The sequence below is a fragment of the Fusarium keratoplasticum genome, chromosome 10, assembly GCF_025433545.1.
Source record: "Fusarium keratoplasticum isolate Fu6.1 chromosome 10, whole genome shotgun sequence".
In the NCBI taxonomy this organism is placed as follows: domain Eukaryota; kingdom Fungi; phylum Ascomycota; class Sordariomycetes; order Hypocreales; family Nectriaceae; genus Fusarium; species Fusarium keratoplasticum.
In genome coordinates this window covers 702,004-718,682 of record NC_070538.1, presented here as the reverse complement: position 1 = coordinate 718,682, position 16,679 = coordinate 702,004, and the positions used below count along the sequence as shown (strand labels likewise).

General features: G+C 50.2%; 6 protein-coding genes across 6 annotated transcripts; 2 read left to right on the top strand and 4 right to left on the bottom strand.

The window, feature by feature from the left end:
* Window positions 1-107: 107 nt before the first annotated feature.
* On the bottom strand, window positions 108-1,810 carry NCS57_01208400 (uncharacterized protein; the record flags this gene model as incomplete). Its single annotated transcript, XM_053061766.1, has 2 exons — window positions 108-535; window positions 613-1,810. 2 exons carry the CDS (start codon window positions 1,808-1,810, stop codon window positions 108-110), a joined length of 1,626 nt encoding a protein of 541 aa, XP_052908294.1.
* Window positions 1,811-2,290: 480 nt separating this feature from the next.
* NCS57_01208300 (uncharacterized protein) lies at window positions 2,291-4,528 on the top strand (the record flags this gene model as incomplete). The annotated part of the gene is made up of 7 exons (XM_053061765.1): window positions 2,291-2,369; window positions 2,429-2,503; window positions 2,557-2,735; window positions 2,785-3,425; window positions 3,487-3,690; window positions 3,756-3,895; window positions 3,948-4,528. 7 exons carry the CDS (start codon window positions 2,291-2,293, stop codon window positions 4,526-4,528), a joined length of 1,899 nt encoding a protein of 632 aa, XP_052908293.1.
* Window positions 4,529-5,069: 541 nt separating this feature from the next.
* NCS57_01208200 (uncharacterized protein) lies at window positions 5,070-5,432 on the bottom strand (the record flags this gene model as incomplete). Its single annotated transcript, XM_053061764.1, has 1 exon — window positions 5,070-5,432. Exon 1 carries the CDS (start codon window positions 5,355-5,357, stop codon window positions 5,070-5,072), a length of 288 nt encoding a protein of 95 aa, XP_052908292.1. The 5' UTR covers window positions 5,358-5,432.
* A 725-nt stretch (window positions 5,433-6,157) lies between these two features.
* On the bottom strand, window positions 6,158-7,043 carry NCS57_01208100 (uncharacterized protein; the record flags this gene model as incomplete). Its single annotated transcript, XM_053061763.1, has 2 exons — window positions 6,158-6,333; window positions 6,383-7,043. The coding sequence occupies 2 exons, from the start codon at window positions 7,041-7,043 to the stop codon at window positions 6,158-6,160; spliced, it is 837 nt and encodes a 278-aa protein (XP_052908291.1).
* A 2,364-nt stretch (window positions 7,044-9,407) lies between these two features.
* On the top strand, window positions 9,408-10,892 carry NCS57_01208000 (uncharacterized protein; the record flags this gene model as incomplete). The annotated part of the gene is made up of 1 exon (XM_053061762.1): window positions 9,408-10,892. The coding sequence occupies one exon, from the start codon at window positions 9,408-9,410 to the stop codon at window positions 10,890-10,892; it is 1,485 nt and encodes a 494-aa protein (XP_052908290.1).
* Window positions 10,893-12,004: 1,112 nt separating this feature from the next.
* On the bottom strand, window positions 12,005-14,298 carry NCS57_01207900 (uncharacterized protein; the record flags this gene model as incomplete). The annotated part of the gene is made up of 3 exons (XM_053061761.1): window positions 12,005-13,819; window positions 13,873-14,136; window positions 14,209-14,298. 3 exons carry the CDS (start codon window positions 14,296-14,298, stop codon window positions 12,005-12,007), a joined length of 2,169 nt encoding a protein of 722 aa, XP_052908289.1.
* Between the last annotated feature and the right edge of the window lie 2,381 nt (window positions 14,299-16,679).

The window sequence follows — 16,679 nt, the reverse complement described above, 5'->3', positions numbered from 1 at the left end:
TTAGGTGATGACATCAAGAGAAAGCCTGAGGACCTCCCCGTCTGGAACTTCGATGGTTCTTCCACCCGCCAAGCCCCTGGTGACAACTCCGATGTCCTCTCGATCTACTAGTCCAACCATTCAGGCTTAGACCTGCCCCGACGCCCCGTGGGAATCTCCCATGCCATCTCTGAAGACTCAAATGTGAAGGCAGGCGCTAGGATCTTGAGGTCTTCGTCGATGCCATATTCCTTGCCTGACATGGTCCAAAAAAACTCTGGGTGGGTAAAGAGATCCGGACGAACCTTCTCCAAAGACTTGTGCGTCTTGCCGACAAGGGTGCTCATCTCGTCGTAATGGCGTGGGCTAAATTGGGTGTCTCGGATTCTGAGTTGCTGCTGCTGGTCTTCGCTATATGTGCCCAATCGGTAATACCAGATGTTGTATTGAGTCAAGCTGATTTCAAGATCAAACGTCACGTTATCTTTTGCGCGAGCCAGTAGAGCGTCGATAACTGCCACAGCGCCGACTAAGCCCGTCTGGTAGTCCGAATTGGCTGGATTATTGGGTCAGTCTGAAAGTGCTGGGGAAATTGAGGAAGAGAAAAGAGAGGCATAATGATGGTCAACTTACGTAGAAGTGGTACGACAGGCTCATCCAGCCCAAGAAACTCGCCTTGTAACCAAGACAAACCAACTAAGCAATCACTGATCTGTTGCCAGCCGGATCGACCAGCCAGCGGACCCTTGAAACCATAGCAGTTTTCCCGCAAGTATATCAAACTGGGATTCAATCTTCGTAACGAGCCCGAGTCAAACCCGAGTCGCTGTAGGGCCCCAGGGCGATATCCATCGATGAGGACATCGGCGCCTGTCACAAGCTCAGAAAAGGCTTTCTTTCCCGCCTCTGTCTTCAAGTCAAGATTTGTGTCTCTCTTGCCAGTTTGAAGATCTGGCATGGTCGCTGGATACTCTGGCAGTTTATCGCACGACACGCGAAGAACGTCGGCACCAAGAGCAGCCAAAAGCTTGGACACGGCTGGGGCTGCAATGACGCGAGAGAAGTCGATGACCCGGATACCAGCTAGAGGTTTATATCCATCGCGACTTTTCGGCTGAGGCCAAGGTTTCATTGGCGCTGATATGGGTGTCTTGTTCCACAGCGGTTCTTGAGCCATGATGTTCCCGTGCTCGCTGGAAAAGAATTCTTCAGGTGTCCGGCAGACAACGCCCGCTTGATCGAATTTGTTGTTGGCTGTCTCCTCGAGATCTTCGGATTCCCAATTGGCGACCTTTTTGGCATAAATTTCGATTGCCTCTCGTGGCGTAACGTCGGCATCGTCCACACCAAGCATATTCATAGTTGGGCCTGCGTTCATGGAACCATGGAGGTGGTACCATCGACCATCTTTGGTCCGATAGATGTTGGTAGCGTAGAATTTGATGGGCTTCATATTTTGATGAATGTCCATTTTAGCGAGCTCCTTGATCATTTGTGGATGTTGCGTAAATGGCTTGCCACCGATGGTCGGTAGCAAAACTGACTCTAGGAATAGAGTGGCCACATCAGTGTTGACTTGAACGCCTTGATACGGAATCCCATATCTCTCGGCGGCCACGACATTCGCAGCAGTGGCCACGAGAGCAGTGAGCGAAGCGCATGACTCCGTGATTTTGAGAGGGGTCAGGACGAAAGGCTGGTCATCACCTCCGACGAACTCGACTTTTTTGGCTGCTTCGGCGAAGGAGGTAGGAAGGTCGAGTTTAGGATCAGAGAGGAGGACTTCGTTTAGAATCCTAGCCGATTCTGAAAAGATTGAGTAACGCGACATTGCTGAGCAAAGAGAGCCTCAGAATATGTAAAAAAAAAAAACAATGGTTTATGGTGGATAATGTGGCCTTCAGAGACGGAGTGAAGGAAAGAAGAAAGCCATTTAAGAAAGAAGAGAATAATTCCATTTGCCTATGTTTTTGCCTTGAGCCTGAAAACTCCATTATTCGGCCTTGGGCGATTCAGTGTCATTCGGGTAGAGAGTCGGAGTTTCAGAACTCCGATAGACCAACGGGCCGAGCGGTCCGGGTCCCCCGCCCGGAGTTCATGGTCCTTGTGGGTCTTGTCCTCGGAGTTTTGACCTTGGCCACCTGGTTGAGAGTCTGATCAGAATACTCCTCGCATCGGAAAGAAGGTATCTGCTCAGTTCATGACGCAGATAAAGGGAGACAGGTGTGCCTCGATAACGCAGCATGATCCCTAAAATCTCCTTCATTCAAGGTGCCACCCCTTTTCTAATCGTGTACCGTCTTCTTCCATCATGAGCGTCACAAGCAACTGGCGAGCCGGGGCATTTGGTGTCAGGCCAGTACGTATAGCGAACTGCTCTGGCTATCACGGTAGGCTCGACTGAGAGGGCGGGAGCACACATGGATGAAACTAATCATGAACTTTGTAGGTGATCCGGCTCAAGAAATGTACAAGCAGGCTACCCTGGGCGACATCGATTTCATTACTGGCGATTATCTGGCCGGTATGTCCCTTAGTATCCTACATTCAAGCTTGAGATTGGCTAATCGTACAAAGAGGTCAACATGGCAAATAATGCCGAAGCATTTAGACAGGGCCGGCACCCCGGCTACGAAGAAACCGCTTGGGATGGGATACAACAGACAATCGATGTGATTTCGCAGAAACGCATCAAGGTTGTCATCAATGGAGGCGCCCTGAATCCCGGCGGCCTAGCCACGAGAGTGGCCAAACTGGTAAATGGTTTGCACTGGATCTTGAAATACTTGACTAAGAGGATCTTAGGTCAAAGACAGAGGCTACGACCTAAAGGTCGCATACATCTCTGGCGACAACATATTGCCTGAGCTCGGCAATCACATGCCTCAGCAGACGGAACAAGCTCTGCCACATTTTGACTCTGGGAACCAACATGTTACCGTTTCTCCAGAGTCATATCTCTTTACACGAGAGGGCCAAGAGCCCCGTGAAATTGTTTCGGCCAATGCCTACCTCGGCGCGCATTCCATCTACGAGGCTCTACAGAAAGGGGCAGATGTCGTCATTTGCGGCCGAGCCTCAGATGCAAGCCCGGTGATAGCCTGCGCATGGTACTGGTGGTCATGGAAGAACACGAGCTACAACGAGCTAGCTGGCGCTTTGATCGCCGGCCACTTGATCGAATGTTCGGCCTACGTCACAGGCGGCAACTTTGCCGGCTTTGATGCCTTTGACATTGAACGCTTCGTCGACCCTGGCTTTCCAATTGCTGAGATAGACCAGGATGGAACATGCGTGATTACCAAGCATCCAGGGACGGGAGGCATGGTCACTATTGATACCTGCAGTTGCCAGCTTCTTTACGAGTTGCAAGGCAACGTTTATCTCAACAGCGATGTCAAGGCATACCTGGATGATGTCTCTATGGAACAAGTTGGGTTAGATAGGTGAGCCTTTACATGATGGAAACTGGCAGTCTATGACGAAGAAATGTTAACCTCGTGCTAGGGTCCGTGTTTCTGGAGTTCGTGGAGCTCCGCCTCCAAGCACGACAAAGCTTGCCGTTTTCTACAAGGGCGGTTACGAAATGCAGGCGCTATTCAATGCTTCAGGTTACGGTACGGCTAAGAAGTTGGAGCTTTTTCAGAAGCAGATTCGTTTCTTCCTTGGAAAAGAAGCGTTGCAGCGATTTGACGTCCTTGAGTTCCAGCAGTACGTTCATCTATCCTGATCCCACCTTCTTTCTGATTTTACCTACTGACTGACTGAGGTTGAAGAATTGGAGTTCCTGCTCCCGACCCAGCTGGTCAAAACAGCAGTACCGTCTACTTCCGCATTTTTGCACAAGCCCCTGAAGTGTCTCTTCTCAATGCCATCAGTGTTGCTGTACGGAACATCTCACTGAAACATTTCTCAGGTTAGTGCCCGGTTGCTGGGAGTAGACCTGCCTTGACTAATCCGAGTCCTAGGGTTTCATAGCTCTCTCGATATGCGAACAGCGATTCCTCGTCCCTATCTCGCATTCTATCCTGCCCTATGGCATCAGTCTGACATTAACGAATGTGTTAAGTTCGTTGACTCCGAGGGAGAAATTGAGTCGTTTGCGACTTGCCAGCCGCCAGCGTTTGAGGATCTGGGCCAGCGTCAATCATATGACGCAGAGCCATATATCCAAACTGATCCCGAGCTCCGTCATGTGCGTCTTGGTGACATTGCACTTGGTCGCTCCGGTGACAAGGGCGCAAATCTCAACTTTGGCCTGTTTGTCCGCACCCCGGCCCAGTGGGAATGGTTGCGATCATATCTATCGCGAGCCAAGGTCCAGGAGCTTCTGGGTGCTGACTGGAAGGCTGGCTACTCCATCGAGCGTGTAGAGTTTCCAAAGATTTTCGCTGTACACTTTGTCGTGTATGGGATCCTTGGTCGTGGCGTTAGCAGTTCCAAACGTTTGGATGGTTTTGGAAAGGGCTTTATTGACTATTTCCGGGACAAGGTCGTCCAGGCACCGGCATCTATTATAGATAGTGCGACTATTGAAGAGAGGCTATGAGTTTAATGTGATATTATATTTTCTTTTCTTTTTTAATAAAAAAAAGAGCTTTATGCGTTTGCCCAGGAGGCTGCCCTTTAGGGACCAGGAGTTATCACGGCCATGTCCTTCTCCATTTTATCTTCTTCAATCATGGCTGCTGTCTCATTTCCTGATTTTGCATTGGCTTTACGATACAGAACTCCTAATTAGCAGGGGAAAATGCCCTGGGCATCCCGTCAGCGCCATTGGGAATGCTGGTCTTCTGGCTCAGTTATCCCCTCGAGTACCGACAGCAAGATGAGTGATAAGAAAGAAAATTTATCTCTGTAATTATATACATTGAAATTTCTCTACTTGAATCCAAAATGCATGTTGTAGATTTAATAACGAAAAGATCCAGAAAAGTGCCGGCGACGAGGACGTCGTTCTCCCAGTCTCATGAACGAAGCTTCATGGCTGAGTTTGCGATGCTTCAGAGCGATTCAGTCTCGACTGTCACCAAAACTATCAGTAATATCCTCACACAAAGATATCTTTCCTTCACTCACCGTGCATTCGCTTAGAGATAGCATCGCCCAGCGCTGCAGTATCTCGCGGTGTTCTTGCAACACTCGTACTTGCAGCACTTCTTGGTACGGCAGCAGAATCCACCGATGGGGCAGTATCGGGGGTATTTGGCAGGGCAGGTAACAGCGGCGAGCTGCATAGCATCGCCATGGCCACCAAGATCATAACGGTCTTCGCCGGCAGAGGCAGAAGACAGCTCAGGGAGGACCTCAGCGGACTGCTTAGCGGGGCCGGCAGCGGCGAGGGGGATGAGGAAGAGGAGAGCGGCGGTGAACTTCATGTTGAAATCTTGAAAAGGTAGAGCTGTTAAGATAGAGTTGAATAGGGAGTTGAATAGTTGTCGGCTTGATAGTCTCTCTTGATCACGCAATATCAGATAGGTAGTGTCAATGAAGGTCTTTATACCACAACCCTTCTAATTGACGGGGCAATATTGTGCCGTTGACGTTGCAGATGACTTGTACAAGCTTCTCACGGCCTTGTCCAAATTAGACCGCCAGCTGAGTTGTCCGCGTTGATCCCTGCCCCGTCTGGTCGCACCATCAAACCCCAATCCGAGAAGAGCAAGGTGCAAGGCATCGACCTCTAGCAAAAGGGGCACAAGGCTGACTCGGAGCATTGAGATCGACTCCACAGTTTGATGAAAGCTGAGGGACTGCGATGATCTACGGGGTCACGGACCGTCGGTGATTGACACCCCGCAGAGGTTTTCTGTTTCTATTGGAGTTGTTTTGGTCTCTATTCACAAGGGTCGTGTTGAGCTTCGGGAGCTATTAGTCCGTCTTACAGGGCTACGACCAGATTGAGGCTGGTCCAATGTCGAATGAAAACGAATGCATTGTTGACAACTGCCGAGCAGTAATTTCCCGCTGCAGCCACGAATAAGTCGGGCGTTTTGTGAAACGGTCTAATGGCACTGCGGGGATGGACTGTCATTCTTACAACTGAGAATAGATACTATAAAAAGGTATCTCAGCAGCCACTCTTGGCGAGCTAGTGACACCGGCATCATCTAATATGTCTGGCAAGCAACGACTCTGGACTGCTTCCGTGCATGATGTCTTGGCCTCCGTTGAACATCTACGACGCCTTAGTCAAGGTCCCAGCAATGTGAGGAATCACTTCGAGCCAACTCTCACCCGAGAGAGGAGCCACATTGAATCTATCCCAATCACCAACTTTGAGGATTGACCTGAGAGTTGGCCGACACAGCTTGCAGGACCCGACGAGGTACTCCCAAGGGATGTTGGTGAGCCCTGTCACAAGTTAGTCCGTGTTCGACATCGTAATTTTAAGGTCACTCACTCTGAATCAATGGAATTACGGTGCCTTGTTCTGACTTGACATGTTCGTAGACATACCACCGGCCACCTGGCTTGAGGTAGTCGTACAGAAGGCGGATGTTCTTCTCTGGCTCCGGGATGCTGCAGAGACATTGAACCGTGATGATGCAGTCGACACTTCCTGGGCCGATGGAAGTCTCATCTTTCAAGTCTTGGATGCCAAAAGGTAGGACTTCGTATGTACCGACGAGTCCTGTCTCATCGACCCGTCGCTTCAGAGCCGCAGCAGAGATGGGGTTCGGCTCGACGCCATAGATCTTGCTCGAGGGCTTCTCGGAAGTTGGCTTGGTCTTCTTAATGACATCAGCCAGAACCTGCGTCCACATTCCACTGCCAGCTCCAATCTCCAAGATGACACCATCAATCGGTGGACCTTGAGCATTCTCGTGAATCTTGCCATCCTTGACACGGCCCTCGAGCAAAGGGACGACCCAACCCTCAGCCCCGGCCTTGGACTTGGGACCCATGTACACCCAAAAGTTGCCAAACCATGCATCATGAAAGGCCTCCCAAGAGAACAAGGTGCGTAAATCACCAGAGAAAGCGAGCTTGGCGACGGTGGCGAAGAGGTAGAATGTCGAGATGGACATGATGCCCCACGGCCTCAATATCGAGCCAATCATCTTGTCAGTGAATCAATCCGTTTATGGGCTCTGTTGAAAAGTTGTTTTTGAAGGGATGAAGTGCGAAATCGGCATCTGTTGGCTCGTATTGGGTTTTATAGCTCCTCTGCCGAGAACCGAAGAATGTGCTCAACCCCGCACAAACAAGAGTCAGACCAGATACCATATCGCCAACTCATCTTGCTGTGACTCAAAAAGTCGGACGAAGTTTGTTGCTTCTTTAAGATTGGCAATTTAGTCATTAAGGGGACTCATAAACTTCCAGTCATCCAGCTGAGTGTAGCACCAAAACAACGGCAAGTTGAGCCTCCTCATGATCAATCGCCGATATCCGTCTAGCGAGTCCAGCCTGAAACAAATCGACCCATATCTCTAAGATCGTTGCCGCTATCTAGATGCATTTGTCAGCGCTGGGGCATACATTGACGAGTCACAGGCGCTGTGGAAGATAGGCTTCCGATGCAAGATGGCCTCAGATCTTCGCCAGGTTGATGCCCCAAGATCAAACGTACAACAAACACATCACTAGATGGGTGGATTCTAGTTCTTAGGTTGATGGATAATATTTTAATGGATAGACATGTAGCTACTTTGTCCAGGCTTGAGCTATACGAGTAGATGTTGCTATCCTGAAGAACGGATGGGAGCTAACAGCGAGTACAATTCGAGTACCAAATAAAAGCTAATTCCATTCAGCGAAGACATCTAATGAAGCGTTTTCGAATGTTCAAACGGCAAAATGTCACTGACGCAAAGGGTCAGTAAAAGACGTAAACAGCAAAAAGTCAAAAAGAAGAATTTGATGAGACTGGGACTCGAACCCAGGAGGATTGCTCCATCAGGAATCTTAGGTTGTTAAGGTGACCTTAACCTGACGCCATAACCAACTCGGCCATCTCACCAATGTCATTGGATGGAAGCCAGGACTCGAAATCACACATCATAGCCCATGCCCCCCTGCAGGGCAGAACTCTAACAACGCCAAAGTCAATGCAACTGAGGAGTTACCCTCACAGTACCTGGCTGAAGAGGTAATCATCGTTTGTATCCGGATGAAAAGCTCTGGTGCCTTCAGTTTTGTCGTCCTGGCCACTAGGCCCATGGTCAACTCCAACTCAGAGACAGCAAGACAGTCACATTGGCAGCTACCCTCAAGCCAGTTCCGAAAATCATTTGCATTATTTTAGTGGACGATTGACTTTCAACTCAATCTACCGTTGCTTCGCTCCCGAACAACCATCCGCTCTCTGGCCCCGATCCTCATCTCCTCCCAAGAAGCCTCCTCTCCAGCCACCAACCACAAGAACACACGTTGCCTCACAAACAAATGCATGACGTAAGTATCTTTGATTGAGTCACAAACAAAGTTTATTTGCTTCCTACTGCTGCATGCCACCTAGATAACGAGTATCCCAAAAGGGAGATCCAGAGGGTCAAGAATTCAGAGAACCTCATGTAACTGTCCAGATGTGACCAATATTAAGAATACGGATCCAACAGGGAGGGAGGTGTGTGTGTAGAAGCAAAGTTGATTTTCTCCAGAGGTTCTACGCCGATCCACGTTTTATCTATGCCCACATGCAATGACCTGGGTCTGCAGTAAACCCATCCTTCCTGGACCCGAGGGGGGTTACTCCTGCCTTCGATATTACTTTATGGCAATGTCTGCTCAGCCCTGTAAGCACGTGTCTGAAACGTTCATGTCGGCTATGTGTACTGCCTCTTCATTTGATGTACGACCTACTTGGTTCTCATCCAATATCACCTAGGTCTAAGACCCCATATCTATTCCTAGCATCCAAATCCAAGAGTCGATAAATCTTTGGAGCTTGAAACTTCTGCCAAGTCTATGATCGCATGACTCTGCTTAACAAAACTCATCGTCTCGGTGACTACGTTGAAAGATTAGCTTCAGCCACCTAGCTGCAGCACGAGAGCTTCCTTCACGATGTACATAACACCAGCTTCCTTCCCTCTCTGTCCGTTTGTTCAATCGCATCCGAATTTCTCTCTCTCGGCCGAATTCTTGATATATCTTCACGGAAGCCTGCGACACGATAAACTTTCCAGCCCCTTGTCGACATCTACTTAAACCACCCAGCTCCATGCCTGATTCTTCTCCTTGATCAATCACCCACTCTTTCCACTCTGATCATCATTCTGACAGATTCACGAAAATTGACAACAGCTTCTTCCGTTTAGCAGGCACTCACACGCATTGCAACCCTGGACTCCGATCATCTCGAGTCCTCAACTTCTCCCGATCACCACCTTATACTTTTTAACACTTTCTTGATCTTTTTTTTTTTAACCTTTTTGATTCCTTCTCAACCTTTTTTGATCTTTTTGGGCACTCTACCTTTTATGGCTCATATTCACTCCCCCTTTTGTGGCTGCTCTTGGGTCACAAAATACATTCAGAAAGAACAAGATCGAGTTACTCCTCAGCCAAACCATATCACAGCTTGGCTCAACAAGCTCGGCGACACTCCTACCCTTCCCGATACCGCTGCACCACCTTTCGGCAGTCAAGTCAAGAAGATGAACTCAGAGGGCTGCAACTCGGCTTTTAGCCAACACTCCGCCGTCTTCGGACATGCTCAACTCGCCATCTCCTACAACACTTCCGTCGACGTACCCATGGTCGACTCTCACACCTTCAGCTTTTTCTCGTCGGGGGTGCAGGTCAATTTTCCCATGACCACCCCAGAATCCGACTCCGACATGTTCTCTTCTCTTTCGGTGGTGGGATCAGTCCGCCCGACGTCCCAGCGAAACTCCAGGCACACCTCGCGTCCTCATGAGGTCCTTGGTGTGGGCCGAGGCCGCAGAGCGAATTGTAGTTTTGTTGTGGACCACGAGAAGAAGAAGGCACTTCGACGATTGGTCAGAGAGGAGGAGATCCCCAAACCTCCCCCCGCAAAGCCTACTGCGCATCATCACAGCGCTTGCGGGTGTTCTCCTAGGTCTGTCATCAAGAAGAATCGTGAGGTCTTTCGTCTAGAGGGTATTCTCCTAAATATAAATTCGTGGGGAGATCTCAAGTCCCCGTCCGACAAGGCCTACGACTTTGACCGTCCGGTGCTTCCCTCTCGAAAGCCCAAGCATCGGACAAGGATACCCGTCAAGTCGTGTCTCAAGAAGGTTGCTCCCATCAACTTCTGTGACGACCTGGATTCTGGAGAGAGCGACAGTGATTGCTCGTCGTCTGATGACGACAGTGACACTGACAGCATTTGTCACTCGTTTGACGGGGACAATTCCTCCAGAACTGGGAGGATGCCAAGGTTTGCCAAGGAGAAGAAGATCAAGTCTGTCCACTTTGGCAAGGCACACTGCCTCCGGACAGGTCAGAGCATGCCCCCGACTCCCAGGACGCCCGAGAATGATTCGCGGGCGGAACGGTACAAGGCCAGGCAAATGATCGAGAACAAGTACCACAAGATGTTGGCCCACAAGGACAATGAGGCTGCCAGCACCGAGCAGCCCCCATCTATAGCCTTTGTCCGGCAAGATGAGGAAGTTGAACAGCGTCTCGCGAGGGCCGAAGACATCTCTCGCGCCAACGAACGAGCCGCAATCGGTCGTGGTGCGCTCGACTTTTTGATCTTTGTGTGTCGCAACAAGAACTCCATCGGCAACCAGATCAGTGAACACCTGGTTGACCGGCTTGTCAAGCACCGTGGCAATCTCCCCATTGTGGGTAGTTACCACGGCGAGGAGAGGGAGTACGCGAATCCGGGGACGTCAAATGTCTCCCCTGTGCCGGCGCACTTGTACCGCGACTGTCGAAGTTCCATGTCGTGGGTTGGGACGGACGAGGCGGACGAGATGGACACGAGTATATGATGGTGGTTACCTGTAACGGTTTTCGCGATGGTGTGCCCCCCCGATACGCTGAACCTCATCTTCAAGAGGCAATGCAGTACCTGAGTTTATAATTATGGTTACGAAGTTGACGACGATGGGAAGAAGGGAATGTTGACTACTGAAGACCACACACGATTCATCTACGGAGGGCTTCGTTTGGGCCGCCTGAGCATGATATACCGTCTCGCACACCCATTTCCGTGTGGCTATATGGCGCACTGGAAGAACTCAACAGAGTGAGCCTGGGCAAAGGTTAGCATAGACCATTCTGCCGAGCTACTTCCATAAGAAGCTAGAAGCAGCAAAGTTATTTACACCGCTCTTTTTCCCCTGCACTCTTTCATCGCGCTCGAACTGGACCTCGTGTGTGGCTGCCTAGATTGCAATGGCGTCGTGAACCACGCTTTATGCGTAATTGGATGACTAGGTTGCATATCACACCACGCGACCTTCAGAGAGCTTCCTATTACCATGAGCGGCCAGCCTAATATGTCTAGAGCATCGGCGTTTCCGGCTTACCGTAACGGCTACTCATCAAATCGGTGTATGATAGGGAGTAACCCTTGCTAACCGCCTTGCTCCTAGCTGAGCTTCCTTCCTTCCTCAGGATATCATGCTTTGCAGCGTTACTGATCATAGAGATGATTTTCACATCGATGAGCAAGCTGATGCGAGGTTGAACTGAAGAGTGCGCTTCTGTCTGGTATCCATGCCAGGAAGAGGATACGTTACAGAAGATGGTAGCCTTCACCCTGCAGCTGATCCTTATCCGGAAGTTCAATCACCCAAACGGACAGGGCCCAAATAGTATCCCCTCAAGTCTGCCGCAGGTCCTGATGGGCCATGAAGATTAAATGAGCGCTTAATTTTCTATCTAATGGAGCGACGAGAGTGAGTTTCCTATACCTATATTCAGTCTGCCGGCCTTAAAGGCCGCAAGCTGTTGCCGGGTGCTACCTATAGTGTAGCGTCTACGCTGACCGTGAAGCTATTCACGATGGTTGTAATCCTTGCCCTTGACAAATTCGTGACCCTTGCCACCACACCTGCGAGACTTGATACCACACACGAAAAAAAAAACGGACAGACAGCTAGCTTTTGAGGATCCTCAAAGCGCTAGACAAATCATCGATCTTCTTCGCAAGTCTCAAGCGACGCTTCCTGGCAGATTTGGTCTCGCCAGCGATCCGTTCCAGCCGATCGGGCTCCAGACTGATCACCCACTCTTGAGTGAACACTTTCAGAGGGCTGGAAGGGCCATGCAACAGGGAGTAGTCAACAGCGAGTTGAAAGACATTGTCGATGAACCGGTCAAGCGCCAGTCTGTAGTAGGCGCGAAGAATGTCATGGATCTCTTCCTGCAATTGCTCCATATTGCTCTTGCCTTCAGCAGCTTTTGCAATGTCGTCCAGATTGGCCATATACTGGAGCGCTCCCCACTGCTTGGTATCTTTTCTTGCCTTAGGACGCAGCAACTCAGTGATTCGGTGGCCCCGAGCCTTCGACAGAGCTTCGGCGAACTGTCGGTTGAGGGTGTAAGGTTGCTTATGTTGTTCGACTTCGACCAGTAGCTTCGCTTGGTCCATTGCCATCCTGTAGCGTTCGACTAGGCTGTCAAGGATTGCGGACCACAACTGGGAACGGGCTTGCTCTTCCTGACAGACGGAACGAATTGCGGCGGCGATAAAGCGGTGGACGGTGAGGATTACTCTGCTCATATAGGTCTTGGTCATTTCGGCCCACTTGCGCGACTGCTCTGCAAAAGCCGTAGCAACCAAGTTTGCGTTGAAGGTGCCAAGATCAAGCCCCCTATACTGCAAGTAGATGTTACTGATCCATGAAGTGACATCGTCATGTGGCATTGGTGTTTCCCGCGAAAGTTCAATGACGTCGCCGAGTTCGGCAAGCTCTGCTGGTGCAACATCGTCCAGTTTTGCATGATGAAGTAGCTCTCGCAAGTTATCTATCATCAGCTCGACTGAAGTCCCATCACAATCGTCATCGTCAGACATCCCATCTTCACCAGATTGTGGGAGCAGCTCAAGACTCTGGAAGTGTCGTGAATGGGCACCCTGTTGAAAATCGGCGCTGAAAACATCAGTGATGTTAACCACTTGCGTGATTAGACGAAGAGCGTCTTGATCGAAAACAGGATCTGCGTTATAATCGGCCGCCAACGCTGCCCTGGCACGACTCTGAAAAGTTCCAGCAATGTTGCAGAGAAAACTGCGTTGCTCGCGCTCATCCTGGCGGGGAGGCCCAAGGCTGTCCAGTTCCCTCTTGCACTCTTTAATCTGACTGCCGACATCTTGGAGCAGCTTAGGATACTCTCGTCGAGTAATGTCGATCAAGAGCGAAGCAAGCTGCTCTTTGAGGGCTGGGATGCCTACTCGATCCCGTGGAAGGCCAGCCCATGGCTGGTTTCGGAAAATCTGATCAAGCTCTGACTGCTCCTTTGAGGGGCCATCCGATCCACGGTTGCGGACAAGAAAGTAGCCAAGAGTGAGCGGGCGTTTCTGGCCTTGAACAAGGTCACAGACGGCAGCCTGTGCACTAGATTCAAGTACTAGGTCGGGCTTAGTGAGCACCCCGAGAGTACGCTCACCATTCTTGTCGTAATCTTCGGCAATCTCCAAGATCTCTTGCGTGGCAATGTCGACATTACTCGGCAACACCGCCAAGATGATGGTTCGTTCGTCTTTGATATACTTCGTGACGAGGTCCTTCACCATGATCATGTCGTCTTTAGTGGTTCCTTGGGTAGTGGTGCGGAAGATTCCCGGAACATCAATGATGGTGAGATAGTCCTCGTGAGGCCCATATACCTCAATCTTGAGGACGTCTTCGCTGAACACAGAGCCATTCCCGACTGAGACATCGGCTCGCAGACCCATTTTTTCATTCGCCTAGTCTTTGGTGAGCCATTGGAGTTGATCAACGATATTCAATGCTCACAAACCCTCTGCAGAATGTCCGCGAATTGTTGCCGGAACTCCAAACCTGAAAGCCCCGACACCTGAAATGCCCCCACATGCTTCCTATGCTCGTCTGATGCGTTTGGCCCAGGAATGATGCGTATGATGACACGATCCTGCCTATCGCGCCGAGATGTGATCTGTGTTGCGTGGCGGGTGCAAAGGTTTTGGTTCTTGGGAAACGGAATTCCGGTGAGGCTTTCCAGTACGGAGGATTTGCCAGAGCTTTGATCTCCGACTACAACAAGCTATATTATGTGTGAGCTCATGCTGAATCATGTAAGATATCGGTCTTCTATTCTTACCTAGGGGAGAGGCACATGTTGACCAATGTTCAAGTCGCGGAGCTTATCGACCTTTTCAAGCAATGCCGGGTCCGACAAGATGCTGGTGTCGCGGCCGACGTTCATGTTTAGAAGTTGTGGGCAGAGTGATGTGATCTTGGTCGAGAAATCAGTGTGAAAATAGAAGATGATTGTAGAAAGTCTGAAGTCCAAAATTCCGAGTCCGTCCATCCCTTTTATAAGTGAAGGAGTCACTCGCGATGCTATGCTACATGTTACTCCAAGAAACAAAGAACCCGCATTTGGCCGGTGGTGATATGTCCGTACTGATACGTGGCTTGGCTTGCGGTTGGCTCTTTTTGAGGCCCTCAACACCCAGAAAGTTATTGCCAGCCTGTCATATGCATGATTGTGCGAGAGTCTCGGTCACGAGTAAAATGGCCAATACAAATTGGTCGGATTGAAAGAAACCGAGCGCGTTTGCGATGCTATGATACTATCTGCGATTGGTTCGTCGTGAGGCGCGCATGTGTAGTTCCCTTCCAATTGGCCAGTTTTGAGGCTGCGTACGCATCAAGCTCCGCACGAGATCATTCACGGGCTGCGAGGAAAATGCTCTTGTTCTGCGGTCAGCTCGGTGAGGCTTGCATTAGGCATTTCATCTTCCCTTATTGGTCAGTTTTGAGGCTGCTTTTGCTACGAATCCCCACACTACAGCATCACCATAGTCATTGGACAACCACGTTGGGCACAGCCTCATCGAACGTGCAGGAAGCGGGCAATTGGCCCCTACACAATCTGGCGCTTGATCAACCGGGCGAAGGAGTTGTGAAGATAAAGGTAGATTTAAAGCCGGTGGATGTCTCACTAGCACGAAGGTTTTCAAGCTCCTAGCAACCCGACCTCCTTCGCCCCGTCCTCATACACTTCATCTTCCATAAACAGTCCTGGGCAAAGCTTCTTTTGAAGTGGCCCAGGACTGAACAGTTTCCAACTTCTTTTTTCCAAACCAAACCATAAAAGTCGGGTCTCCCGCGCGTTTAGCAGGAGGCCTGCCCCGCCGGACCCTTGTCAGGCGACGAGCCGTGTGAAGCATTCAGACAACACGCCTCCTTTTACCATTCGGACGGCTACGATCTTTCAGCACCCTCATCAGAGCACTTCGAGTATTCCTACTTCAGTGGTTGTGTGGGAGGCGACGCATGTGAGACTTGTAGCGCATACGAAAGTGTCCCACCCCCCAATAGTTCCTCGTTTTTGTCAGCAAATGAGAGTGCCGACGGCGTCCATTCAGGACTAGGAGTCTCGTCTCATGCCCAACAAGACGATTCCTCAGGCTACGGCCGCTTTGATCTTCATAACCTTCCTCACTCCCCTGTACCTGATTCTGCCCACCCTTGGGATGAGATTCAGCAGCAGCCCTTAGGCCCGACCTCCGTCGAAACAACACGAGGGTCTCAGCATGACAGCACTTCTCGCCACCGTTGTGATATTTGCAACACGAGCTTCGCTAGCAACAACGGCCTGAAACGTCACGTCGAAACCACACATGAATATGGTCGGACCTACTGGGTTTGTACGGTGAAGGGTTGTAGGAAATATGATAAACCAGTTTTCAGGAAGGACAATTTTAGGCGGCATTGCAAGAAGAGACACCCAACGGTGGATCTGAAACAGTTTGGTCTCTGAATATGCGCGCATCTGCGTTTCTTTTAGCTAGGGAGGCCGTCGTTTAAGATTGTTTAGGATCGAAGGTCTTTACGATGTCTTGTCCCCACGCTAGAGGAGGTAGATCGTCACTGCGGATCATTGCGTGTAGTATCTCGAAATCATCTAGTCCAAGACTGATGATCGCCGGGCTCACGAAACGCAACGACTGTAGATTTTTCTTACAGACCAATGACATGATATGATTACGTGTCGCAACATAGTAACTACCTCTTTCATATATCCATCTTGACGAGACAGACAACTCACCGGGCAACTTGATCTGCTCGACTTTGCATATGTAAAATCCTTGCCCGCTCCAAACTTTGGCTCATCGCTTCACCCTCTTCACCAACGCTCAATGCACTGACAAGATGTCCACCGTACACTCTCTTCCCCCCGACTATCAAGTCAAGTCAATTCAAGTACTGATGGGTGGAAGAGGAAGATAAAATCAAACCGGAAAGGCTCAATATTGCCCGGGGACATGAGGGTACCGTCATAGGTCTGCGTCTTTCCAAGCATACTCCCTCGCTCTGGTTGGCCTCGGACGCAAGTTTATTGACGAGTTGTCGTTTAAGGCATGCAGCACAAACCCTGCCAGTTACTGGGATGTTGTTTCCGTTTAAGACCCATCCTTCAAGAGGGTGCTTACGCATATGCATACCTATCGCGCTACAAAGTCAGCCTCGGGCATTGATGCACATGGGATTGTCGTGTTTGATATTCCATTCCAGGCCAACCACCAACCACCTTTCAACCCCCCAGGTTGTCCCTCGAAGCAGGCTACCTTGGCGTCG